Source organism: Mesoplodon bidens (assembly GCF_964165515.1).
Source record: "Mesoplodon bidens genome assembly, chromosome: 1".
Lineage (NCBI taxonomy): Eukaryota > Metazoa > Chordata > Mammalia > Artiodactyla > Ziphiidae > Mesoplodon > Mesoplodon bidens.
Window position 1 is genome coordinate 14495834 of NC_138176.1, and position 16512 is coordinate 14512345.

At 52.6% G+C, this 16512-nt stretch overlaps 1 protein-coding gene across 2 annotated transcripts; it reads left to right on the plus strand.

The window, feature by feature from the left end:
• Positions 1-7156: 7156 nt before the first annotated feature.
• Positions 7157-13361, plus strand: VAX1 (ventral anterior homeobox 1; the record flags this gene model as incomplete). 2 transcript variants are annotated; one of them, XM_081242517.1, is made up of 4 exons in its annotated part: positions 7157-7687; positions 8854-9041; positions 13120-13157; positions 13295-13361. In XM_081242517.1, exons 1-4 carry the CDS (start codon positions 7447-7449, stop codon positions 13359-13361), a joined length of 534 nt encoding a protein of 177 aa, XP_081098643.1. In that variant the 5' UTR covers positions 7157-7446. The 2 variants fall into 2 exon arrangements, with proteins under 2 accessions (XP_081098643.1, XP_081098642.1); XM_081242516.1 differs by lacking the exons at positions 13120-13157; positions 13295-13361 and adding an exon at positions 10938-11504.
• Positions 13362-16512: the final 3151 nt, after the last annotated feature.

Genomic DNA, 16512 nt, shown 5'->3' on the forward strand with positions numbered 1-16512 from the left:
TTCGGAAATGGGAGAGTTAGGTTTGTTAGAATTAGTCCTAAAATAAGAGTAAATAGGCTTTGAATGAGGGACTGAGAAGGTTCCTATAAGCCAAGAACCCAGGTTGTAACTTACACTCTTTGATACACACATTTTAACTACTCGATAGCCTTGCCTTCATCCTTTTCCGGTTGTGGCTCTCTTCTAGGTGGGGTGAGGTTTATAAAATAAGTGACTTCTGGGCAAGCATTCTTGAACACTGAAATAAAAACCCTTTACAGCTCTGATACAGGGAGTTCTTAGAGATTTGCGTGGAATAGGTGTCAGTACCTGCTTGTTGAATAAATGGCTCCAGCAGTTTTTCAGGCAGTAAGAAATTTTAGAAAATGATGGGTTTAAAGACGCTTTGAAACACAAATGTACTCATGTTAGAAAGATACAAAGTTATAAGCCAAGTTTCCTGGAAAACCTCAAAGTTCTCTGTGATCCAGAAAATGTAATAAAATCAGCCTTTCTTTGCCTTTTCCCAGAACGCTTCACCTGGAGAATGTCACAGCCAACAAGCACCTGTTGTCATTTTCCATTTACCACCCTAAGAGCAAATGGGCCTCTGATTTTCTGAAGGTGAGAGCAGAACATGTTCATTTGCATCTTTATTTTTTTAATAAAAAGAGAAAGTAATTTAGGGCTTTGTACCCTGAGGTACATCCCAGTGAGGTAGCCCCATTCAATTTATAAGAAGTGATGATGAACTTGGCAAAGACCACGTTGGTTCCATTTCTAGCTGTAACAATTTTATTGTTTGGTATTAAGAATGACATGCTAAAAAAAAAAAGAATGACATGCTATGTTTTTTATTAGTCTAGCCTACACTGTGTAATGTCTGAAATAGAGAAATTACAAAAATAAACTTATGAATTATTCTTTAGAATTTGGTTATTCCTTAGGAGGCACGATATAGTTCATTGGTCAAGATTGTGAATTTGGGTTTAGGATGGTCCTGGGTTTGAATTCAGGCTGTGGATTCCTAGCTGTGACGCCAAGGACTAGTTGCTTAACCTCTCTGAGCCTCAGTTTCTCATCCAAAATATGGGTGTTTCAGTTACCTATTGCTGCATAACAAACCCACCCAAAGCATAGTAGTTTAAAACAACAGCAACCATATATTTTTTCAAGATTCTGCTACTTGGACAGGGCTCTGCATGGATGGCTCATCCCTGCCTCACATGAAACTGTTGGGATCCCTTATAAGGTTACATTCAGCTGGAAGTTCACCTGGGCTGCAGCATCCAAGATGGCCTCACACACATGACTGGAAGTTGGTGCTATCAGCTGGGGTAACTCAATTTTCCATATGGCCTCTCTTCCTCTAGTAGTCTAGATTGGCTTCTTTATTGCACAACAGCTGGGTTCCAAGAGAGCTAGAACATAATCTATTAGGGCTGTTTATGACCTAGCCCCAGAACAGGCACAGAGTCACTTTCACCTCATTTGATTGATCAAAGCACATCACAGGCCACATTTACTGAAGGGGAAATAGACTCTGTCTCTTGATGGGAGGAATGGCAAAGAATTTATGACCATTTTTAATCCAACACAATGGGTATACGCAATTGTCCTTTTCTCAAAGGGTTGTTATGAGAATTAAATGAGATTATAGCAGTCAGTAAGTCCTTACTAAATACTAGTTTTCATTACTGTTTTATAGTATTGAATCAGCATGAAGTCAATTATCTTTGCCATTTACTATTTGGACCTTTCAGTTACTCTGTCTGGCTCTTGGTTCTTTTTGCCATCTCTAGTTCTAACAAGTGCTAGGCCTATGGGGAATGTGCGAGTAAAAATAGTAATAGTAGGGCTTCCCTGGTGGCGCAGTGGTTAAGAGTCCACCTGCCGATGTGGGGGACACGGGTTCGTGCCCTGGTCTGGGAAGATCCCACATGCCGTGGAGCGGCTGGGCCCGTGAGCCATGGCCACTGAGCCTGTGCGTCCGGAGCCTGTGCTCCGCAATGGGAGAGGCCCGCGTACCACAAAAAAAAAAAAAAGTAATAGTAAATATTTATTCACAGTGTTGGCTATGGGACAAGCAATATTCTAAGCACTTTGCTTATGTTACAAACAACCTGATAAGTACTAGGGCTAACCTTATTGTGCAGATAGGCTACTGAGTCACAGGGTAGCAAAGTAACCAGCTAAAGCCACACACCTAGTAAGTAGTGCAGCTGAGATAGGAACATAGGAATCAGACAGCCTGGCTGACCCCAGAGCCCTGTTTGTTTATTATACCACTCTAAGGCCCCTTCCAACACAAAAATTGTATGTTGCTTCTACCTAAAAAATATATAAAGTAGTTGAAAGAACTTAGTTTCTTGTTACAAAATAAAAAATTGAGAAATGGAGTCCAGTGGGATTATTTGCTGGCAATGTGGTCAGAATAATTCAGAATTTAGCTCTCTGCCCTTTGGCTAATACTCTACCTTTAGCTAAAATGGGAAAGAAATATCTGGATGTAAGGCTGTATTTTTCACTTTGGATATTCAGCACCAGTTCTTAAGTCAATTGCTTCTCCAGTGCCCTGACTACTTTCTGTGAAATGGGGATAATGACAATTAGATGATATTGAATTCATCACCACATGCAACTTTGATTGGGATGAAAATCTCTGTATAAATACTAGGTGTTCCTGTTTTTAATTAGTCATTATTATCAGGACCTCTGATTCATTGTTACAGAAACTTAATTTCTGGTTGTATTATCTCCTCTGGTGCAGTTCTTTTAAAATGATGTCTTGGACATTAAGTTATGCTGTTCCCAAGCCACTCATAATCTAAGAGGACCTCAGATTTTTCTGCCAGCTTGTTTTCCCCTCCTACATCTTTCTGAAATGAAGATGGAAAAAGGAAGCAATGTGTAGTACCTCTGATCCTACTTTCTGTTGCAGTGACAAGGTGGAGGCATGAAATATGAAAAGCACCCCCAAGGCTCAGATTATGATTTAGTTAATTTATATGGCATTGTTTCATCAGTTCCAGAGAGAACATTCATTTTGTTCAGGTTCTGGGAAAACTGGGTGGTGGTGGGAGTGCAGTTTTAAGTCAGGAGACCAGGATTGTAGCACAGATGCCCCCACTAACTAGTTGTCTAATCCTTAACAAGTCACTTGGTCTTTCCAGGCTCATTTTCCTCATCTGTCAAGTCAGATAAAGGTTATGGAATAGATGATCTCTAAAAATTCTTCCATCTCTACAGTTCTATTCCGGGTCTGTATGCACCTGCCGACATCGATGTGGGATCGGGAAGGGTACCAGGGAGGGAGGCACATTTAATCAAGAGCATAAAACACTTTTGCCTGGAGCAGCTCTGTGTCCTCATGTGTTGTGTAGACAGGCTTGTCTCAGATTCTCAGATTATCCAAATAAATGACTGGATTCTCTCCTTTCATTGCCAATGGACACACAGCTTTAGTTTTTTCTGGGAGCAGCAGCTGCTTTTCTGAAATTTCCATCCCAGGGCTTCCGTCTCCACTCTGTCCTCTCAGAAACCTGTCATGGTTTTTCTGGATGGATGCCCACAGAATTTTAATCCAGTCACAAAAAAGTACTATGCATAACATAAAGCAAAACCAGGTTATGGGTTTTCTGCTTCTTTACTGAATTTGTTTACTTCAAGGGCTTGGAACATAGAAGGGCATCGTTCAAAAGCACCATTTGTGCTGCCAGCCCAGAGCCATGTCCAGGACCAATGAGTTCCCTTAGTTAAGGATTTGTCCTTGAAGCTGTGGAGAGAAGGCCTATATGATTTAGTGGCCACCCTGGGTCCTGCCCCAGGTCCTGACACTTCCTGACTCTTGGTAACTGGCTGCTTAATTAAACTGGTTGTTTCTCCATAATGTCCCATTTTCTTCCCTTCCCCAATAGGTATTTGCACTTCCAGTAAGGTGAGGGGACTCCCTGTCCTCAGGAAGCTTAGCAACTTAAGCTCTCCCAACTTAAGCTAACTTTAAAAGGTGTAGTTCTCCAACTTTAACTTGTGGAAAATTCCCCTGGGGAGGCAGCCAGAAACACACATTCCAGGACCCTGCTCGTAGACGTTCATTCAGTAGGTTTGGAGCCAATAAAACTGCATTTTATTCAGTCCAGGGCAGCTTGATGTAGGAGGGTGATAGACTACTAAGAAAGGCTCATGGCTAGAAATAAACAGCATTATCAGAAACAAGAATTTCATGTTTGCATTTGTATTTCTTGCTCTCTGGATAAAATTCATGAAAGTTGATGCCTAATGCTCAGGATTCCTGGCATTAACATTAAGGGCCTTGCTCTGTATCTCTTTGACACACATCACCAACACTGGCAGATTCTGAAAACTTAAAACAGGCACATTAGTGCCTCCCTGACCGAGAGGTTAAAAAAATGAGTTTATGTAGCCGGTAACCGACTGCTCAGTAAATAGTTGCCACTTATAACAAAATATGCCACTATTATCCCCTACAAGATGGGGGAGGGGCAAGAGTGTCCGAGGCCCAACTTCAAATCGGTATTTGGGATTTGGCCACAGTTGGGCGTATCCTCTGGTGCGGGGGAAACGTGGCCATGGATCTCCCGGGCCACGACCCCGGGACAGCCACCGGGGCGTCCTTACTATAGGCAGCAGTTCGTTGCTTGGCTGGTTCACCCTCCTAGACCTAAAATAAGAAGCGGTGGGTTGGACGTTTTTATTTTTAAAGACTTCCCTCTGGGCCTTTGACCCGGCACCGCAGGTATAAGCATGGATTTTGCGGGCCGTGGAGCTGGGTGCGGCCAGGAAGGATCCCTGCGATCTTGGACTCTCCGCGGCCGGGAGGTCTCCGGAGGGAATAAACAGGTCCCCAATCCTCCTGGGGACCCGGAGCGGTTGGGGTGGGACCCCTGGCCAGAGCCAGCTGTTCGAGGCCCCACCCTCCAGGTGGCGGGGAAGGGTCGGCGGTCAGGGGTTTGGGGCCTCACATCTCCCCGCCCGCGGAGGCCCCAGTAACTGACTCTGGTTGAGCGCTGCAGGTAAACAAGGGCCCCATCCACCGCCCAGATCCTCAACAGGAGGACCCGAATCCCAGGGACCAGCACCGGCAATGCGGTAAAGGGAGACCCCGCGGCGGCGCCCCGCGTTGGCTCGGCCAGCGAGGGAGTGAAGCCCTCGGGGCCTCGGAGCGCCAACCTGGGCGTTTGAGCTTTGCGGCAAGTCACTGGAGAGTTGGCTGGATTTTGTCCCAAGCCCACGCCACATCTTCAGGACAGGACGGCCGCAAGGACGCCTCCCCCTCTCCACTCCCACCTGTCCCTACCGGACGGCCCCGGGAGAGCCGGGACTCAAAGGCACTTTCCACCCCGAGGCCCAGTTGGCGTGGGATTTGGAGGGCCGCCGCCCGTGCGGAGGAGGACTGACGGACCACCGGTCCGCTGGGGACCCGGGAAGCCCGCCGCCCTGCGGAGAGTAGCTCGGGACAATCGCGTGCTCACTCACACACACACACACACACACGTACACACAACCCCCAACCAATGAAATAAAGTAAAAGCCCAAGGTCTGCCTCCGTGGACAGAGACGCCCCCCGGAACCGGACCGAGCGTCCCTGGGGGCCAGAGGGGCTGGGGGAGGAAGGGGGAGGGGGGAGAGCGAAGGAGCCGGCTGAGGGCCCCTCATCATCTCCGCCCCCGATGCTTGCTGGAGTCCGGCTGGGGGACGGCGGCGGCGGCGGGAGGGAGCGGCAGGCAGAGCCCCTCCGATCCCACCGCACACACTCGCACCCCTTTCCCTCCCCTCCCCCTCTCCCACCGGCTCGCCGCGACCCCCGCCCCAGCCCCCTCCCCTTTCCCTTCCCCGCCCGCCTCCTCCCCCATTCTTGGAATTGTGTGGAAAAATTCTCAGCCAAACCTCCCACCTCTCCTCTTCCCCCACACCCGCCCCACTCCCCACGCCCTTTAAAAAGCCCCCTTTCCTCCCCGGCCCCTGCACTCTTTGTGAATGAGGGCAGGGAACACGGCCCTTCCCCCGCCCAGGAGCCACGCCAGAACGCCGCACTCAGAGGACTGTTTGTTAATAGTCCAATTAGATAATTGCCATCTTTCACTCCTTTTGCTCCGCATTTCCCATAAAGGAATGAATGGGGAGAGCGGCGTGGAGAGGGCTTCTGCCCCGGCAAGGTGACGAGAAGGGCTGGAGCATGCTCCTTGCACAAGGCCATGCGCTTGAATTGAATCATTGTGGCCTAATCAATGCTCTTATTGGATTACTGGCTGTTGCTTTTCTCAAAGATATTGTAGCAGAGACAATGAAATAGCTAGGGGAAAACTTTTTTTTTTTTTTTTAAGCAGATCTCACAGTTGAGATTTTCTCGGCTCTCTCTCCCTCTCCCCCTCTCTCTCCTGCTGGACTCTCTGAGTACAAAGCTGCCCTTTGAATGGGCTGCCTCAGGGCTGCTGGAGGTGCAGGCATGAAAAAATCCAACTGGAACTAAATGAAGAGAGGTGGCAGTTTAAGATGGCTGTCAGCGTCGAGGTGTGTTAAGGAGTTGTTTGGGACGAAAGCTTGGCTTTTTAGAGGGTGGGGGAAGTACTTTTGGGGAAAACTTTTTCTCCCCCCCACTTTTTTTCCCCCTCCTAGAGGCGACTGCTTTCTTCTGCCGCAGGGTGTGTAAGGGTTTTTGTTTTTTGTTTTTCCTCCCCCCTCCATCCTCATTCAGCTCTATCTGTCGAGTGTGGAGAAAACCCCTCTAGCCAGTGTGTGAGCAGGAGGGTCAAAGGCAAAGGGAAAGTTAATAATGCCTGCTAACGGTACTAACAATTCAGGATGAATCTTGTCAAAAGTTTTTCTGGAAGTGTGGGTCTTTGATTGTGTGTTTCCTGAAAGCAAGACCAATCATTTCCGTTTATTCACTGGCTAAACCCCTACTTGATTGGGGACAAGGACAGAAACCATCCATTACGGTCTGATATATTATCCAAACAATTTAGTGTATTCATGAGGTAGCCGAAACGTGGAGGCTGCGAAATTACCCGTAATCAATTGCAACAGCGAGTGTGCGTCCCCCCGGGTGTCGGACAACTGCTACTCGCAGTCTCAGTAAGAGGCGGGGGCCGCAGCAATTCGGAGTTGCGCTGCTCGCTACCTGATCGCCAGGCTGGGGACAGTGGACGTGCTCAGAGGACGCGGGCGCTGACGAGGCGGCTTCGCCGCTGCTCCACCGGGATCCTCGACCAGACCCGCCGCCTCTCCACGAGCGCGCCACTCGGCGGTCGCCGCTGACCTGCCCGCGGCCGCCGCAGCCGCCCCGTGGGGACATTCATTCTTGCCGCTTGCCTCTCTCCGGACCGAGCGTAGGGGCTGCAATTGTAGCGGTTTTGTCCCCCGTCTGCTTTTTTTCCTCCTCCCCACCCCCCCTTTTTTTTCCTTTTTTTTTTTTTTTTTTTTTTGGTTGTTGCTCTTGCCTCTCCTATGTTCGGGAAACGAGACAAAATGGACGTTCGGTGCCACTCGGACGCAGAGGCTGCCCGGGTCTCGAAGAACGCGCACAAGGAGAGCCGGGAGAGCAAAGGCGCGGAGGGGAACCTCCCTGCCGCCTTCCTCAAGGAACCGCAGGGCGCCTTCTCTGCGTCGGGCGCCGCGGAAGATTGTAACAAAAGTAAATCCAATTCAACCGCGGATCCGGATTACTGCCGCCGGATCCTGGTCCGAGGTAGGAACGGGGCAGGGCTGCGGGGGGCGTTCTTTAGGGGTGACTCAGGGGCTCGAGCTGTGCGCCACCACCGACCCCGGCAGGCCGGGTGGGTCTGCCGCCCGGGACTTAGGAGAAAGTTGCTGGCCCTCCCCGTCCCGGGTGCGGCCAGCCGCTGGGGATTCCCACCTGGGACGCGCGCTCTCCAGGAGCTTCGATCCCTTCAAGCCTCGAGAGGCCCCGCCGGTTAGGCTGCTGGGGGAGCCGAGGGACCGTGCGGGAGGGCCCAGGATCCAGGCTGCGGCCTCCGACCCGGGAAAGAAGCCAGACACTCTGGAGGACCTGTTCGCGTCCTGCGGACCGAAGGACCTGCGGGGAGCCCGCTCGCGGGCTCCCGCACCCTGGCGAGTTGAGCGCATCCGAGGGGGCCGCGGGCGCTGGAGAACAGCCGTGGACCGCCGGCTACGGCCAGGCCAGTTGGCGCGCTGGGCCACGGGGCCCGGCGCCGCGCTCGGGCCTGGCCGCCGCCGCTGGGAGAAGCAGCCAGGCTTGGTTGCCAGGCCGCGGATGCCGCTTTAGTGCTGGCCTCGACCCCGCTCTGCTGCGCGGCGCGCGGTCGGCTCCGGCGGTGGCGGTGGTGAGGCCCGGCCCCGGCCCGGCGCCGCCCCCACCAACTGATCGCCAGGCCCTGCCGGTTCCGACTCGGTCCCTCCTCCTTCCGCCGCCCGGGTTAGGGAGGGAAGGAGACCCCGGGATGGGGGTGGGAACCGCCGGAGTGCGGTCTGGTCAACATGCTCCAGAGCTGGGGCCGGCAGGGTCTGGGCTGGTCAGTGCGGGGACCCTCGAGCTCCAGGGGACCCAGTCCACGCAGCCGAGGCCCCCAGACCAAAAGGAACGTCAGCTGATTTGAAATTGATTTTTTCTTTCTCCCCTGTTCGGAGGGCTCTGCAAAGGCCAAGTCCGATTCCCCTTCCCATCAGCTGTGTGGAGTTAGTCCCCTCACCCCCCCCACCCCCGCAAGCACATACAGCGTCCTTGCTCCCAGGCAGTGGCTGCAGGCCCACCCGTCCGACTTCCCACCTCCGGACTGCTGGCTGCTGGTGACTGTGTCCCAGAAGCCAGCTCCGGCCAGGGGAGGTGGAGGAAGGCAGGAGGGTTCTTGTGCCTGATTATCTCCCCTTCCCCAGATGCCAAGGGGTCCATCCGCGAGATCATCCTGCCCAAGGGCCTGGACCTGGATCGGCCCAAGAGGACGCGCACTTCCTTCACCGCGGAGCAGCTCTACCGGCTGGAGATGGAGTTCCAGCGCTGCCAGTACGTGGTGGGCCGGGAGAGAACCGAGCTCGCTCGGCAGCTCAACCTCTCCGAGACCCAGGTACTCAGCGGCCAGGCTGCACACAGCTCGGCATCAGCCTCCTTCCCCTTCACCCCCAGCCAGCTCTTTCTCACCACCTAGCTTGACTCTGGATAGAGCCTCCCGGGTGAGGCAGAGAAGATAAGGAGGATGGGGAAGAAAGGGCGAAGGCTCTCTCCCTTTCCTAAGCCATCCCTTTCCCCCTCCACCCCAAATCTTCCATGGTCCGTGCTCTGCCCACCTTGGCCTAGCCCAGGAGGCCCCAAATCCTATCCTTTTGGATTTCTTTTTGGACCCCAGTCTTGAGAATTCTCTGCTTGTCTCTGCTCTTGGAGGAACCGACGTTTGCCCCTGTTTTGGCCACAACATTTTGGCTAGATTTCCAGGCACACCCCCTCTGGAGACCCTAGCCTTACATAGCACCCAGGCCCATTCAGCAAGAATGGGGCTAGAGCCAAAGCCCCCTGTTCCAGAGCATGGGTGACAACTAGGGATCAAAAAGTTGCATATTCCAGAGATCTGCCTTTGCAGACCAGGCTGCCCCAATGCTTAAGGCTTTCCCTGGTCTTGAGCTGGACTCAGCCCCATTACCAGCCCTGAGCACCCACTGTGGGCACCTAGGAGACCCTGTCTTAAGTGCCAGTGATGTGTGAGGGATGGGATGGGAAGCAGATCTGGGGCCTTGGGAGCCAGCACTGACAATTGTGCTTGAGGTCTTCTCCTTTACATGAAATCCATATGATGCTACTGGGGCTGGCCCTGTGAACTCTGGGCCCAGGAGCACTTTAGGTCCTGAGAGCTTTGTGTTGTGGGGATCATTTAGGGCCTCCCCAGGGCATGGTACCAGCTTGGCCTACGTAAGGCATATTTCTTTCTGAGGACCAGTCCCTTGACCTGTGCCCAGCCCTGAAGTGGGTGGGGAGCATTTTAGGTATGGGATCTGGGCCGAAAGCTGAGAACCAAGGACAGAACATACTGGGTGTTCGAATTTGAGTTGGCATGGTAGCTTTTTCCCTATTCTCTCTGCCACCATCCCTCTTAGTTTACAAAATCTAGACAGAATAACCTCTCCCTAGAGCTGCCAAACTCCATTCTGGGCCACCAGCTAAGGCCTGAAGAGGGGCAAAGGGAGAACAGGAAGTAAGAGGGGAGGTTGACGGGGAGAGAATTTAGTCCACTCCAGCCTCCTGACTTCCTCCCATGACTCCAAAGTTCATGATGGAGAGCAGCTGAGTTATAAATTAAGGATATCACTCAGACCTTTCGATCCACTTGGTGGTGAGGGGGGTGGAGGAAGCTTGGCCTATAAAGTTCATCCTGCACCAATTATTCAGTCTATAGCCATCTTCCCTGCTTGCTGCTAGTTGATAGTCAATCTGACCCTAACAAGCAGGAAGTAGCCTCTTGTAGCCTTCAACAGGAGTAGTGCTCTGGGGCTAAATTCGAGCCAGTTGGGCCGCACTCCTCCCCATTCACCCTCACTTCCCACTTCCCGAACTGCATCCTTTAGGCCTTACACCTTCTCCTGGAAATGCGGGCTTTTACGCAGCACTGATCCGTAGTCCTGCTGCGGGTAGTGCGGCGACCCAGTGAAATAACTTCTGGTCTTTTCCAGTTAGAGTCCTGGACATTTTTATTTCTTTGTTATTTGTAACCCGGGCTGGCCTAGGCCTGCTTCCGTGACCCGGAAGCGCAGCGTATGGGAGCTGTGTCCCCCTCTTGGCGGCCCTGACTCCCCGCCCCGCCCACCCGCCCCGCAGCTCCCGGGCCCGACTTCTCCGGGCTGGGGCTGGGACTGGGGCTTTGGCTGGAGTTGGGGGAGGGCCCCCCGGAGCCCTCGCGCTCCGGGAGCCCGCTCCCCTTGACGACCGTCTCCCTCTGCCCCTCTCTCCCACCCTCCCTGCGCCCGGCGCGCAGGTGAAGGTCTGGTTCCAGAACCGGCGCACGAAGCAGAAGAAGGACCAAGGCAAGGACTCGGAGCTGCGCTCGGTGGTGTCGGAGACGGCGGCCACGTGCAGCGTGCTGCGGCTGCTGGAGCAGGGCCGCCTGCTGTCGCCGCCCGGCCTGCCTGCGCTGCTGCCGCCATGCGCCACAGGCGCGCTCGGCTCGGCGCTACGCGGGCCCAGCCTGCCGGCCCTGGGCGCGGGCTCTGCCGCGGGCTCGGCAGCCGCCGCCGCCTCGGGTCCCGCAGGCGCCGCGTCCCCGCACCCGCCGGCCGTGGGAGGCGCTCCGGGCCCCGGGCCCACCGGGCCAGGGGGACTGCACGCGGGCGCACCGGCCGCCGGCCACGGCCTCTTCAGCCTGCCCGTGCCCTCGCTGCTCGGATCCGTCGCCAGCCGCCTTTCCTCCGCCCCGTTGACAATGGCCGGTTCGCTGGCCGGGAATTTGCAAGAACTCTCCGCCCGATACCTGAGCTCCTCGGCCTTCGAGCCTTACTCCCGGACCAACAATAAAGAAGGGGCCGAGAAAAAAGCGCTGGACTGATCTTAAGTGTTTTCCTGTATTTATATTTATAGTATCTATCGTGGTGATATTTATGGACTCACGCGCATTAGGCACCCGGGGCTCCTGCTCTGGGCTCCCGGCTCCCAAGAGGCCTCTGACAGCTCTCCTTCCCCACCAGGCTCTGTTACCAGTATTACCCCATTTGGGCTATTTTTTCCCCCTACCGTTCCTCTGTGTCCTCCCACACCCACCCTTCGCCCCCAACTTCCTTCTGAATCCACGAGAATCCAAAGAATTGGGGGGAAGGCCCGAGTTAGCCAACCTGATGCCCCAACCAGTGCCTGGCCCTGGAGGGTAAAGTCTGGTTGCCCTGGAGGGTAAACTCTGGTTCTAAGTCCAGAGCACAGGACATCTGCTCTAGATCGAGCCACTGCTGCCGTTGATTATTCTTATGGATATCTGAAAAAGCAAGCTGCGAGCAGACCCCAGCTGAAAAGGCTGACAGGTTTCGTTAGACCAAAAAGGAGGACGTTTCTTCCTCTCGCCAGAGAAACCAGGGCTTTCAGAAGCCCCTGGGCCCCACTTTGCGGACTTCTCGGGAGAGCCGGTGCACATGCAGCTTCCTGGCTGGACCCATCCTGCCGAATTTTTTCCCCTTTAAAGAAACTCCAATCACAACCACCCCCGACCCCAGGAGACAATAAATCAAACATCGTGATGGTCAACGGCGGTAATAAATTTGATCTCATCAGCAATAAAAGGAGAGTAAGAACTACCACACAAAACCAAATGGAGTGGAACCAGTTTTTAAATACTCATAACGATGGAGTTTAGAAGGCGTAAGAAAATACAGGATACAAAATGCGTCCCAGGGCAATACAAAATTAAAGTTCTGGGTGTCATGACTTAAAACAGGAATTTAAAAGGGAAAAGCAAAAGAAAAGCCTATGCTGCTAATGAAAGAAAATTCAGAATCTTTTCCGAGGCTGTGCCGGGAGGTGGCCGACAGCTTCACGCTCCTCCAGGAGAGAGAGCTGTGCAGTTCGCGGCAGCTCCCGGACGCTGGCACTTCTCCCCACCGTCTCCCTTGTTCCCAGACCCGTGGCTCCAGGCAGAGTTGCTAGGTTTGGAAACAGATCAGTGCCCATTGCCTCCTCTCGCCCTCTCCCCGGATTCACAAAACCCTCAGAGCACGCAGGAAACGTCCCGATTTCAGAGTTCTTTGCGGACGGGAGGCAGGGACGCAGCCGGGGACATCAGGGCGGCCCGGCCTCCTCTGTCGGTAGTCTCCATATCCCGATCAGTCCCCTGCGTGGATCTGAAAGGCATCCCTCTCCACCGCCTCCCCTAAAACACCCCCAGGGTTTCGACAGTCCCGAGTCAGAAACCCGGACCGCGACGCTGTCGCGGCCTCACGCCCTACCCGCACAGCCACGGCCACCCGCATTTTAACCAAAACCACAGACCCAGACGGCGAGGTGCCGCAGTGTCTAGAATGTATTCCTCCATCCGAAGTGAGCGCAGAGCATTTTAAAATTAGTAATTTTATTGTAAATTATTTACGTCGGAAGCTTTTTTTCCTTTCTTTTCTTTCTTTCTCTTTCTCTCTCTCTCTCTCTCTCTCTCTCTCTCTCTCTCTCTCTCTTTTCCTTAGGCAAATAGTGAAGAAAATAATGAACGATTCAAACGCGGGTAGGTGTCACTGAATCCTGGCTACTAACTTTGTTCTGAAAGTTTTGGATATTTGGATGTTTTGTATTTATGTGGTGAGAGTGAAATATATATATCTATGATGATAAATGAGGTGTATTTTTGTCTTGTATTTGAAGGATTAAAAAAACCAAAAAGAAGAAAGAAGAGCCAGCAAGTGATGAGCCTCCGAGTGGGGACTCCTGAGGCAGAGGGTGGCAGCCCCGGCAGTGCCGGGCCCTGCCACTGGTACCGAGAGCGCTTGGGATGAGGTTTGGGGAGGGTTTCGGTCCGGGAGACAGAGGCGCCTGCCGACGATGTTCTGCTTCCTTTCACTCTCTGGCTCTGTGTCCCAGCGGTGTCGGACCATCAGGCCCTCCCTCCTAGATCTCCCACTTGGTGTTTCTTGGTTTATTTAGGAATTTGTCTCCGGAAACCCTAGAGCTCCTGCCTAATAACGCCCCCAGCTTCTAGAGTTTTCCAGCCGCAATCTCCATGCCGGCAGTATTTTGGATTTGTGCAGTCACAGGGCCCAGAACAGGGAAGATTTTCCTTTCTTCTGACTTATAAGTCTCTTCGCCGTCAAAGAGAAACTTTGAAGGAGCAAGAGAATAAAATAGCTATTAACTCCTGCAGAGACCTCTCCCCCCACACCACCCCAGTACATACAACATACACAGTGGTGACGGATGTAGATTTTGCAAACAGAAATCTGGAGAAGCTAGGAGGGCTGGGGACGGTACTCCAGGGCACGCTCTTCTAAAGCTGAGCGGCGGGCGCGGCAGCTCCAGCCCCCTCTTCGTGGCGCCTGAACCCCTGGGGGGCATGGGGGCTCACAGTTCTCTTGGGGACACTCGCACAGGCCAGGCCCCTCGGCCCCCCACGCGTGCACTGGGCCTAAACCGCGAGCCTGCGGCATCCGAAACGAGGCGGCGGCACGGTGTGGGCGGTGGAGTTCCTGAGCTGAGTGTGCGATGGGCCCTACCGAGGTTAGGACCCTCGCCGTGGGCTCAGAGCTCTGAGATCAGAGCAGCCGCAAAGCCCAGACAGTTCACTTTTGTTTCTCAAAGTCGCTACACACCCCTCCCCCCGCACCACCCCCCCCCCGCCACTTTCCCTCCTCTACCCGTTCCGTCTACCCTTTGCGTTCCTTCTAAGGACCCCTCTCCTCTGGCGGGGTCCCAGTCTCCACCCCCTTGTTTCTCCCCTTTTCCATCGCTTCTCCACAGTCCGGCTCTCTCCCTTCTGCCTTTTTCTCCACCTGGAGACTTCCAGTGTCTCTCTCTTTCTCCCCGCTTTTGGATTCCTCTGTCTGCCCGGGTGGCCCCAAGGCCGATGCGTGGGTGGCTCTTGATGCAGATTCATGGCTGGTGGCTGAGGCCAGCAAGGGGAGAGAAGGGAGTGAGAAGGTGGCATCGTTTTATAGAACAAAGGAAAGCACAAAATCGCAGCTTCAGGGTCCCCAGGAAGCTCAGCCCCCTCCCCCAGGAGCCTCAGCCTGGGGAGTCAGCAAGTAGGTCCCTCAGCAGCCCCCCACCCCACCCCCGCCTTTCTCCATTTTGCTTTCTTATCCCTAAAAGGAGAAAGAGCAAGTTACCCCATCTCCTCTCTGCTCTCACCTCCCTTCCCCTCTCTGGCTTTGGGAGAGCTGCTGAGCTTTTCACCTGCCACTCGGAGTGGAGTTCTTCTTCGACTCTTCTGCATAGAACAAGAATTACAATTTTAATTAAAAAACATTTATAGACAATTTATCTCATCTTAGTGCCCGTCCTGTTTCCTCTCCTTCCCCAAGGGCCTTCAGCAAGTTGCTTTGGTCCCTGGAGGCTTCTAGTGAGGCCTCTGGCCTCCAACTAGTGACTCACAGGCCAGGGAGGAGGCAGGTGACCTCTGTGAGAACAACTGGCCCCATCTGGGAGAAGGTGGAAGGGACTTCTGGGGTCATGGAGAACAGCTGGAGGTAGGGGTACTGAAGGGAATCTCATGCTCAGGCCTGCACAAAGCAATATCCAAGTTAGCTCAGAGCAGAGGAGAAAAAGAAAAAACCTCTCACCAAACTCCTGTGAGTCTGGCAGTCAGGTGTGGCAAAGATGAGGGAAGTCACTCCAGAGCTGAACGGGACGTGTGTTCATACCCATGCTTGCAGTTGGCCTAACTCTGAGCCAGAATCTGTTAGTAATAAGCAGCATTTAGCAGCCCTTTATAGTTTACAGCCTTTTGCATACACCATCTCTATTACTCCTTACTTTCAGAGGTCCAGCCTCATTTTAAAGAGCCACATACAGGCTTGGAGCCCTCAAATAACTTGCCAAGGGCCAGTAATCAGAGCCACAAGACTATAAACTCCCCCTAGGGTCAGGGCCCTCCTTTTTCTTTTTCTTCCTCATTCTCTCCCTCCCTCTCCTGTCTCTCCTTCTCTCACTCCCTTCTTTCTTCCCTTTCCCTTCCTTCCTTCTTTCCTTCCTTTTGTGTTCAAAGTGTCTGGCTCATAGTTAATCAAACTCTTTAGCCTATTTGCTTCCACATCTGCCAACTCCTATTTCCAGGCCTACACCAGCTGCTGAGGATTTACTTGGTGCCTTCGTCAAGAGGTCTGAATTTCTCCCTCCTTCCTGTTTTCTTTCCTGCCAGTACCCAACTCCTTCCCCTTACTTCCCTCTAGAATGACATCTTTAAACCTCGTTACCCTCTTTGCCTTACACTTTCTAAAAAAATGTTTTTTAAATTGAGGAATAACATTCATATAGTAAATATGTATATGGTAAAGTACACAAAGCTTAAGTATACTGTCAATGAATTTTTACACACACACACACACACACACACACACACACACTTCTTGAATTGTTCCAGTGAAACTCTTTCAACTTCTCCCCTTGGGCCACGTCATGACACAATGGCTTTCTCCTGTTTGAAAAGAAGTGGTGTCATATTGGTGTGATTTTGTTTTTCACAGAAAACCACTCCAGGAAGTCCTTCTAAGGCTTCTTGAAAGAATTAGAAATCAGGTATCTTCCAATCTCCTGCAGTCCTGAGTGTAAGTGACTTAAATCAAACACCTGATCAGAGCTGTCTACTAAGTCAGGGTTTCTCAAGATACAAATGAAAACCACCTGCTACAGATTCACTTGGGAACTAGTCGAAATGCAGATTCCTAAACCTCAGCCCCACCTGATGAATCAGAAACTCTGGGGGTGGGGTTCAGGAGTGTGCATTATTAACAAGTTTCCCAAGTGATTCTTATCCACACTAACATTTGAGAACTACTGTACTAAATGGCAAACTCCCAAGACACTGCAACCTCCAGCATCTGGCCTGGGACCTGGTGTTTGGTAGGAATACAATGCATGTTTGTTAAGCA